An 11,102-nucleotide genomic window follows, 5' to 3' on the forward strand; every position below is an offset into this window, starting at 1 on the left:
AGAGGCACCACAAATCTGGTACACACACATTAAAAGTTTTTAAATAAGAGTTTCACTCCGAGGGCGATTTTGAGAATCTTTTAGATTTGGCAGTAGAAGCCTGATGAAGTTGTACAAGAAGGTGCAAATCATTTGAAAGGGGAGAATAACTCAAAATACTGTGGGCAGGTGGGGACCTGAACAGCTCAGGAGTGACCCTGAGGAGAAGGGCCTGGGCATTCCAAGGGATGCCATATGAGTTTTACAGCCTCTGTGGAGAGGCTGAGAGACCTGGGCTTCTTTAGTCTTGTGGAGGCTGAGGGCACTAAAGTAGTAGCCTGCATTTGCCTGAAGGGTTGTTTCAGAGATAATGGATCTTTTCCTGGTAGTGAGAAGGCAAGGAAACCTTCACCAAATGCTGCTTGGAAGGTTCAGACTAGAGGTGAAGACTACGAAGTCTCCCTCTAAGGGTATCCTTGTTGTGGAGGGAGACTGAATCAGACCATGTATTCGAAATTCAGAGAAAAGCCAGTGAGTGTAGAGAGATATCAGTGAAGGCGTGGAAATGCTGGTGTGAGTGCTGTGTAGGAAGTAAAGATGTGTGACTACAGGCTGAATGGAAAGAAGTGCGGGCATGGGACAGTGTAGGACAGCCTGCAGTAAATATGGTTAAGGACTCTGGCAGGGCTAACAGTTTCAACAGGACCAAGGGCTTTGTCCCCTTGGCTACGATATGGCAGTTGCCTCTAACACTGATCACTACCAGAAGAAATTTTCTTTAAAGGCTCTGAACTGTGTTCCATCATCGCCTCTTCTTAGGGAGGCTAAGAAGTGTCGCAGAATTTTCCTGCAATTGTCATTGCTCACCCACACATTCAACTGTCCCCAAGAAGAGCCCTGAGCCACAGGTGAGGGACAGCATCTGCCTTCCCAGGGCCTGGGGCTCAGGCCTTGGCCTTTCTGCTTCATAAAGCAGACCAATTTTTTTCTCAGCATTGCAGCCACCTGCACAGTGCCCTTGCCTACCTGCAATCGTGGCCTCCAATTCTCTGCTCTAAGGAGTCCCTGGGGAGGCTTTGTCAGTAATGGCCCCCAGTGGGGCCAATCAATGCTTCCAGGTACATTCAGTCTTGCTTCTGTCTTCCTGATCATTTTTTTTGAGCTCCTCTCAGTATCTGAGGTTCATGGATTCAACACCAAATACCCCATGGGAGTCATTAAAATACAGAAAGTGCTAAGCTAACAAGCTCCTGTAAATTTCTTCAATTCTTCAAGACTTGTACAACTAATTGGATTTTTTTTCATGTGTAGGTAAGGAGAAAGATGTCATACTGTGCCTAAAAATAATATTGTTTATATTTTAAGGGATATTTTTAACTGCTCTTCAGTCTACAGAATTAGTGGTAGAAAAATTTTCCAAGTGACACTAATCCATGGTGTCTCCTCAGGAGGGCTGGACAGGTAGGAGAAGCAGTCCCTTGAGGTCTGACACTGTGTGGACAGCTTTGCTCCTCACCTCCCCAATCCTATTGTTTCTCTCATTGGCCACCTGGGACTTGTGTCACTGCTCTTTGCATCAGACTTCTCCACTGATCTCTGTAGCTGGATGTTACAGCTCCATTGCACCATCTCCCACCTCCTCTCCATAGAGAGCTGGCTGCACACAGGCACAGCAGGAGCTTTGCTATTTGCAAGAAAAGAAAAAATTAAAGCAAAATCAAGTTCCACAAACAAAACACACAGTGCAAACGTGCGGTAATTACAAGCTACTTCTAATGAGGTTTCCTTCCTGTAAGGCATAATCTTATGAGAAATATTGTAGCTAGGTAGAGGAAAAAAAATTGTTACAAATATAATTAAAGTGTTGGCTAAGGAGACAATTAGACTGTTGAAAGGCAGGCAAACTTTTAACTCCCTGATGTCAAAACAGCAGCTCAGTAGGTGCCAGGAATCTGAATGAACGAAGAGTAAAGGGAGGAGAAAACAGGACAATAAAGGAAAGGGCCTTTGTCTAGGCAGCCTTCATCTTCCAAAAATTACTTTAGAAATAGTCAAGACAGATGAAATTATACGAAATTTAGAGAAATTCAGTACACTTTTTAGCAGGTAAAATAGCTGTAATGAAGATACAGGGAGAGATCGACATTTCTTTGGAATATCCCTTTCAAAGCTTCCTGGCATTGGTCGAGGGCTCTTGTGAGTGAGTACAAGGTAATGTTGCGCCTGTTGTTGAAAGAGCTCAGAAAGTCAACCCAGGGAACCCCAGGCTGTACAAGGTCACTTTGGCATTTCTGTGCACCTAAAAAACAAGAACGTGTCTGAAAGCAGTCAGCACGGATTGATGATGGGTCATTCATGCCTCTCAAACCTGATTACCGTCATGATGGTGTATCGGCACTTGTGCATGAGTAAAGAACAGTAGAACAGTAGATGCCATTTTTGACCCTTCTGACATGGTCTCCCTCAATGTCCTTTTTCCCAGGTTAGGCCATTACAGTCTGGATGGGTTTACAAAGAAAGGGTTAAAAAACAGTTGGACCATCAGGCTGAGACAGCAGTGGTGAAGGAGTCATAACCTACCTGGAGGTCACTGGGACATACTGGGGCATTGTGGGGCAGCAGAGGGAATTATCCTTGACTCCTCATGCATTTCTTCCCAAGCTCAACTTCACTCCTAACTCCTAACACCCAAGTGTCATAGGGAGGATGTGGAATGGGAGGTGCAGTCCGTTCATAACTCTCTGTTTCTGAAATTCTCCATTGTGGGTCCTTCCCACCGGCTGAAGTTCTCCACAAACTGCTCCATAGTGGATCCTTTCCACAGGGTACACTCCTTCAGGAATGACTGCTCCAGCGTGGGTCCCCTGCCAGAAAACCTGGTCCTTCATGGGCTTTTTCCTGCCAGAAAACCTGCTCCTGCATGGGCTTTTCTCCATGGGCAGCAGTTCCTGCCAGGAGCCTGCTCCACTGTGGTCCTCCATGGGCTGCAGGTCTTACTATCCTAAGATATAAAGGCCAGCCCAGAATGGCTTCTCTTCTGGACCAGACAAGCAGATGTCCTGAAGGATGGCCATTTCCTACACCTGTTGGAGTCAAGAAAAGTCAGTGCTCGTACCACGTCAGTGTCTTGGCTATTGCTCTTCCATGTCTGTCCAGTGTCAAGGCCTGCTCGGTTTCTCATTCTGCTCCCTCCCAGTGAGTAAGTGGGCAGCTGGAAAGAAGTTGAGAGGGGACACAGCAAGGACCACTGATCAAAACTGACCATAAGGATATTCCATACTGTATGGCCTCACGCTGAGGAATAAAAACTTGGGACAGAGGAAGAAGGATGTGGAGGTTTTTAGTGTTCAAGGAATCTGCTGCTCGGAGAGTGGAAGAGCACCAGTCTGCTTGTGGGAGGTGGTGAAGGATGGTCTTTTTCTCACATGGCGAGGTCTTTTTAGGCTCTTTTCTTCCCCTATTAAAGTATTATTATCTTGACCTGAAACTTTTCACACTTTATTTCTTCCTCTTCTCTGGCCTGTCGCACTGGGGAAGGGAAGGAAAGAGTGAGCAACTGAGTGGCTGCTAGGCTATTGGCCAGAGTCAACCCACCACAGCAGGGAAGTTCTTGATAGCTGGGAGTGAGTTCAGTGCACGGCCGCCAAGGTGCTCAGGGGCTGAAGCACTTTTCTGGGAGGAGAAACTGAGGGTGAGGGCCTTTTTTAGCCTGGAGAATGGAAGGTCTCAAGAATTTCAGAGCGACCTGTCTGTCACCATGGGGAAGATTTCAGGAAGATGGAGCCAGTCTTGTCATGGTGGTGCTTGGCAGGAGGATAACAGACAATAGTAACTTGTGGAACTAAGGCAGGTTCAGGATAAAGATAAGGATAATATTTATCTCCATGAGGGCATCCAAGCATTGCAGCAGGTCTTCCAGAGGCGTTGTGCCATCTCTGTCTATGGAAGCTATCCAGCTACCACTGAATCAAGCCTTGAGCAACATGGTCTGACTCCACAGCTGGTTCTGATGTGAGCATGAAGACAGAGCATGGAGCTCCTCAACTCCCATGAAGGAGATGGGAAACCTAAATGATGTTGGGGTTCCTTCCCCTATTGGTCTTCTCTTAAGAACAGTAGGGAAAGTTCTCAAGCTCCCCACGACCAAGTCAGAAGTTAGTATATCCAGACCAGCTGCAGCTTTCTTGTCCTGCTCCAGGCAGTGTTGCTCAGATGAAAGGCTGCTTGACAGGTAACCTCAAAACAGTCCTGATGATTTCCTTTGCTTCCCCTTTCATTCCCTTTTCACTCTTCCCACCTCTCCAGTCCTACTCTTTAACCATCACTTAGCCTTCTATGCTAAAAGAAAAGAAAAAATTCAAGTCTCCTTTACAATTTCCCAACTGAGCTGATTGCATTTGCTGAGTTTGGACCCTTCTTTCTCCAATGATTACCATGGTGCTTTCTACCTTGATTAGAACTCCGTGAACACTGGCACTCTTTTCTTATCTGCAGCTGCTTAATTACGGTCATATTTGAAGCACCGTGACTCAGCATGACCGTCAGTACACGTACTTTCAAAGCTGGACTGTTGTAAATTCTGTCCTTGGGGACCCTGAGACACGTAGGGATATGGCCACATGGCTCCCTGGAGAGACGATAGAGCCAAGCTCTCTTCTGCAGCGGCCAATGATATGACAGAAGCAACAGCCACAAAGTGCCTCTTGGGAGATTTAGCTTGAGCCTTAGGAAAAAAAGAATAGACTAGGAGGAGCATTGCTGTGATCTCTACCTTTCGAGCTCTTCATGTTTCACCTCTGCAATGTCACAGCCCAACTGGAGGCTGCACTAGAGGCCCCCAACAGTCTCTTCCCCAAACACTTCCATGACTGTGCCTTTCTACATGCTCTAAAAGAAGGGATTAAGCTGGAGGTGAGGGCCTCTATGTCACAGGAATACTCAGAGTGGAATGGAGTTAAGGACATCTCAAATCCAGTGCTCAGCTGAAAGCAGGGCCAGCTCTGAGTTCAGAGCAGCTTGCGCAGCAACTATCAGCATCCACAGGGGGAGTTTATACATGAACCAGGCATCTAAAAGCCCATTACAGAAATGGAGATGATGCATTTGAGCAGCTCCCTGAACACAGCTATTGGTATGGCAGGCCTCCTGGGATTCTGGGAACATTCACCTTCTACAAGCTTCCTGGGATCTCCTCACCATGGCATGCTTTAGGCTGATACCAGAAATGAAAACAAGGCTCTTCCTTGGGTGCCTGCAACTTAATTGCAAAAGGAGAACAAGGCAGAAGGGGCTTTTGTGGAAGATTTAAGGCATCAAAGAAAGGAGCTGAAGATGAGAGTTTGGAACTAGCACAGCCTTTAGGTCACTTCACGTGTGATGGTTGTGCCCTCAACTTTCAATCATTGGCACCCAGAAAGCTCACCTGTTCCTCTCCTCCCAAAAGCAGACCAAGCAGTGGGAAGAAAGGAAGCAGAAAGGCCTGAGGCCTCTGTGAATCATCTGGAATCTGGCACTTGGAGGTCCACAGTGTCATTTCCCTGTATATCTGATCAAGAATGAAGCTGGGAAGTGAGTCTGCAAGCCCAAGTCAAGGAAGTCCATGGACAGGCAAAGCTGTGTCTATGGCTGTGTTTGGAGGCCAGTACACATGTTGAGGCTGGTCAGGGCCATGAAGGCCTACGGATGTTCTCAGGGCCCTGACACTGCACGCATGGGATCCCACTTGCCAGTGCGCTCAGTAGGCCTACATCTCATTCCTTGATGTCCAGGGTCTGTGCTCTTCTGCTCTCTTCCACCTAGCTGGGGATCCGAGAGACCACAATTTCATGGTCGCTATGGCCAAGGCTGATGCTGGTCTTCACACCCCTGACCAGCTCATCCTCTTTTGGCAGTATCACGTGCAGGTGAGCATCAGACTTTGTGGCCCATTTTGGAGCTGTGCTAAGAACTTTTCCACAAAGACCACAAGAAACCTCCTGGATTGTTTGCATCCTGCTGTCTCACTTGGCCAGTGAATACTGAGGAGACTGAGTCCCCCATCAGAGCTAGTAGCTGAGATTCACAGATTTCCTCAGGTTATTTAAATATGACATTGCTAACTCCTCACCCTGGATCCGACTGGGATGCAGTTAGTTCTCTTCACAGCAGACCATGTGGTGATCAGCTTTGGATTTGTAACTAAAGCAGCACTGGTAACACACCAGTTCTTCAGACACTGCTGAGCAGTCGCTGTAAAGCATGAAAGCTTCCTCTTCCTCACACTCTGCCCGCCCAGCAAGTAGGCTGGAGGTACACAAGAAGTTGGCAGGGGCACAGCTGGGACAGCTGACCCTAAATGACCAAAGGGATATTCCATTCCACATGATGTCATGCTTAGCCAAAAAACCTCATGGAAAGACGGAGGAAGGGGGAACATTTATGATCATGGTGTTTGTCGTCCCGAGTCCCTGACACACATGATGAAGCCCTGCTTTCCTGGCAATGGCTAAACCACTGCCTACCCATGGCAGTGAGGGAATGAATTACTCATTTTGCTTTGCTGGCTCGCTCAGCTTTTGCTTCTCCTTTTCAATTTTTTTTAATTTTGTGCTTCTGATTTTCTTCCCTGCCCTGCTGGGGATGTAGTGGGAGAGTGGGCAAGTGAATTTGTGAGTGCTCTGTTTCTGGGTTGGGTCAAAGCATACAGAACTCCTACCACAGTCTCCTTCTTTCTAGCCTCTCCTTCGACCCACACAGCAGCTCCCACTTAACCTGTTGCCTGTCCCATGGAGGAGCTGCATGTATCTGAACTGCCCTGAAATCACCCAGCGCATCCCTGATTCCTCATTTCCCCTGACGGTCTCTCCTAAGGATGTTGTATCTCCATCCATCACAAGAGCCATGGGAGTTGTCCTGCCCCACCTCAGCTCTTGTTCCACTGGTCACAGCTCTGTGATGGCTCTTCCTGCACCCCAGGCCATGGGCTTTGATGCACATCTGGGCTGCAGCTCTTTAGCTGTGGCACCAGCGCCAAGGGTAGAATTTACACATGGAAACCTTACCCAGAGATGTGACCCCTTGTGTGAAAGGCTTTGCTCCAGAGCAGAGCATGCTGGAGTGGATGGCAGGTGGCAACACAATGAAGAATGAGGTTCCCACAACGAGAGCAAAAGCTGCAGACCTCAAGGCCAGAGAGAAACAGGTCTGGGCTGGGCAGCCCTGGCAGGAGCGGGCTTTGCTGTCCCAGGTGACTCTGCAGCACTGTGGGACTTGTGAGAGAGATGGAGCTGATCTCCATGGATCAGCTGCCACTGAGGGAGTCCCTGGGGGAGGACAGCATGTGACCCAGCCACACTGTCCACATCATGCTGGAGACTGAATGGCGAGATAGCACCTCGGAGAAGGACCTTTGGGTCCCGGAGAACAGCAACCTGAGCAGGCATTATCAATGCACCCTCCTGGAAGAGGTCAACATCCTCCTGGGCTGCATTAGGAAAAACATTGCCAGCAGATAGAGTGGGGTGACCCTTCCCCTCTAGTCAGCACTGGTGAGGACATCTCTGGAGTGATGTGTCCAGTGCTAGGCTTCTTAGTTCAATAGAGTTGTTGACCTAAAAAAATCAAGTCCAGCAAAAAGCCATAAGGTGCGTTAAGGGACAGCAGCGTCTTTCATAGAGGGAAAGGCTGAGAGAACTGGGACTGCTGAGTCTGGAGCAAAAAATTGCTCTGAGGGACCTTACTACTGTGTATAAACACCTGATGGGAAGGAATGAAGACAAGGGAGCCAAACTCTTCTCAGTAGTTCCCTCTGAGAAGACAAGGGGTGATGGACACAGAAAAAAACACATGACATTCCATCTGAAGTCCAGAAAAAACTTTATCACTGTGAGGGTGATCAAACACTGGAACAGGTTACTCAGAGAGGTTGCGGAGCCTCCATCCATGGAGGTACACCAAACCCACCTAGACAAGGTGCTGAGAAACCTGCTTTAGCTTACCTTGCCTGAGCTGGGGAGTTGAACTCCAGAAGTCCCTTCCAACCGCAACGTGTCTGCAATTTTGTGAGTTTAAATGAGAAAAGTAAGATTGGAAGAAAAGCACAACACATAGCCGTGACCTGAAATCCAGTGGGATCCTGTGCAGAGGACCCGTGCTTCAGAATGGAAAAAATGTGAGGAAGAAAAAGTGGCAGAGATGCTCTGCACTGACAGTAACCCCCCATTCACCATCCTGCCTGCACCTCTCACAGTCACCGTGGGTTGAAGCATTGGGAACGGTGGAGTAAATTGAGCTGGCGAAAAAAGACTGGGGATGGGACATTGTTTGTAGTGTTGTTGGGGTTAAAACATGACACATAATTTGTCACCATCCAAGTCTATTTTAACTGGCAATGAATGAAATTGCCTTTCCCCAGGTTAACTCTTCTTTGCCAGTGACAGTAAATGGTGACTGACCTCTCTGTCTCTATCTTGATCCATGAGCTATTCCATGTTATTTTCTCCCTTTTATCCACAGATGGGAAGTGCTGGAGTGTGGGGGATGGTCAGGGAATAATGTGCTGGGACAGCTTCCATGGGGTGCCCAGGGAACATGGCACAGATCGGGCCTCTCTCTTCTGCACATTTCATGCTTTGCTTCCTTCACTGTGTCATCTGGCTCTGCACCACGCACACCCTCCTAGGTGTCCTCACTCTGCACACTGAAACAGCTGAGCTCTACATGGGTGTTTTCCTCTCCCAGACACTTTCCTGCCCAGCCCAAGCCAGCCCTTCCCCAGCTTTCTCCACCTCCCCTGCATTCTCACCATCCCAGTGTAGGAGAATAGTCCCCACAGAAGTTCCCTCCATTGGCTGCTTTAGAACTCTGAACACTCATCCCACAGCCCCAGACCCTATGAAGGGCACCGGAGCTCCTGGGGAGCAGAGAGAGGTCTCAGCCTTCCCCATCAGCCCCAGGGCTGAGGGCCAGCCACAGCATGAGGAGACAGAGACCAGTGTCTCCCACTGTCCCCTCCTCTTGTCTCTAAGAGATGCTTATTGAAAACTATTGCATGTCCCTCTGAGCCAGCCCCTCTCCCCAGCACAAGACTCCTGGCCAAGGGGCTCCTCAGGTTGCTCCTGCTGCCGCAGCCATGCTGGCCTTGTCTGGTCTCTCTTTCTCCCTCCCCATGCTCCACACCAGACCATGAAGTGGCAATGCTACTCTGCAGGGCAAGTGTGTTGTGGCACCTGAAAGCCACGAGGAGACTGTGCAGGGATTTCCCTACTTGTCATTCACCATTTCCATTGGAACTGGGTACTCACCGTTGGAGACACAGGACAGGCCATTTCCACAAACATCGCCCCATGCCCACCTCCCCTCATCCCATGGAGAACCCTTGCACAGTAGCACGGCCTTGGGCAGAAAATTATGTAGCATCTCCCTGATCTCAGCTTTCGGAAAAGAGCCCAAACTCCAGACACTGGCATTGACAAAATCCCCTTTTATTAGAAAGGTTTCAACAGGGAGGCCACCTGTACTTACATGCCACACCAATGTGTAAAGACCCTTGAGTCATCAGACTTCATTCATGCCTCAGGAGAAGTGGGGAGGATGCAGACATTCCTGGAGAAATAGAATTGTCACAGATAAAATGCCCAAAGAACAGGAGGTCTCCTAGATACATTGGAAATCACTTGTGAAGAGACATGGGGAGCTTATTGCTTCTGAAAGAATCCTGATTGAATGAGCTTCTTCAGGGCATCTTTGAGCTCCTGGTTCCTCATGCTGTAGATGAGGGGGTTCACTGCCGGAGGAACCACTGAGTAGAGGAATGACAATACCAGGTTCAGGGATGGCGAGGAGATGGAAGGAGGCTTCAGATAGGCAAACACTGCAGTGCTGTTAAACAGAGAGACCACGACCAGGTGAGGGAGGCACATGGAAAAGGCTTTGTGCCGTCCCTGCTCAGAGGGGATCCTCAGCACGGCCCTGAAGATCTGCACATGGGACAGCACAATGAAAACAAAACACCCAAAAGCTATAGAAGCACTAACCCCAAGAAGCCCAACTTCCCTGAGGTAGGAGTGTGAGCAGGAGAGCTTGAGGATCTGTGGGATTTCACAGAAGAACTGGTCCAGAGCATTGCCCTTGCAGAGCGGTATGGAAAATGTATTGACAGTGTGCAGGAGAGAATTGAGCAAAGCACTGCCCCAGGCAGCTGCTGCCATGTGGACACAAGCTCTGCTGCCCAGGAGGGTCCCGTAGTGCAAGGGTCTGCAGATGGCAACGTAACGGTCATAGGCCATGACGGTCAGAAGACAACACTCTGCTGTGAGCAAGAAGGAAAACAGAAAAAGCTGGGCAGCACATCCCAAGTAGGAAATGGCCCTGTTGTCCCAGATGGAATTGGCCATGGATTTGGGCACAGTGGTAGAGATGGAGGCCAGGTCAAGAACAGAGAGGTTGAGGAGGAAGTAGTACATCGGGGTGTGGAGGTGTTGGTCGCAGGCTATGACAGTGATGATGAGGCCATTGCTGAGGAGGGCAGCCAGGTAGATGGCCAGGAAGAGCCAGAAGTGCAAGAACTGCATCTCCGACGTGTCTGCGAATGCCAGGAGCGTGAGATCAGTGACAGTGCTGCCATTGGACATTTTGTCCCTCTGGAAATAGAAACACAGTCCAAGGAGTAAAAGGCAGTGACAGTTCAGGTGATTCTTCTGTGAGTCATTACTATTAGACCCTCCCCCTGCTACACACACACCTTCTTTTCTCTTTCTGTGAGAATTTACTTCAGCTCTGTGACTGAATCTCTGGTTGCTGCTCCCTGACTGTGCTGTGAGGAGAAGGACCTCTTCCCACGGGCTGTTAAGGAGTCAGCCTTGCTCTACAGATGGGGGTTCATGGGTGTGGTGGAGGAAGGGACCTGTCTGGGTGTTTGTCAGATGAAACTGCTCCTTACTCAAAAGGGCTGGCCAGCACCTGCACTCCCTGCCCTAAGGAACTGAGATAGTAGAAGGAAGTTTGAAAAGTTTGTGATTTTTTAACAGCTCCCCTCATCTCACCTTGGGAATGTTCTCGGATGTCAGAAACCCTCAGCATTTCAGCTGCACTCAGGGAGAACAGGGCTGCCCAGCTGCCCTGGGCTTGCACTGTTCTGAGATGGA

At 49.0% G+C, this 11,102-nt stretch overlaps 1 protein-coding gene across 1 annotated transcript; it reads right to left on the reverse strand.

Moving 5' to 3' along the window:
• Nucleotides 1–6,669: 6,669 nt before the first annotated feature.
• Nucleotides 6,670–10,589, reverse strand: LOC142359048 (olfactory receptor 14J1-like). The gene is made up of 2 exons (XM_075411896.1): nucleotides 9,682–10,589; nucleotides 6,670–6,706 (listed from the first exon to the last, which is right to left on the reverse strand). The coding sequence occupies exons 1-2, from the start codon at nucleotides 10,587–10,589 to the stop codon at nucleotides 6,670–6,672; spliced, it is 945 nt and encodes a 314-aa protein (XP_075268011.1).
• Nucleotides 10,590–11,102: the final 513 nt, after the last annotated feature.

Source organism: Opisthocomus hoazin, unplaced genomic scaffold (genome assembly GCF_030867145.1).
Source record: "Opisthocomus hoazin isolate bOpiHoa1 unplaced genomic scaffold, bOpiHoa1.hap1 HAP1_SCAFFOLD_15, whole genome shotgun sequence".
NCBI lineage: Eukaryota > Metazoa > Chordata > Aves > Opisthocomiformes > Opisthocomidae > Opisthocomus > Opisthocomus hoazin.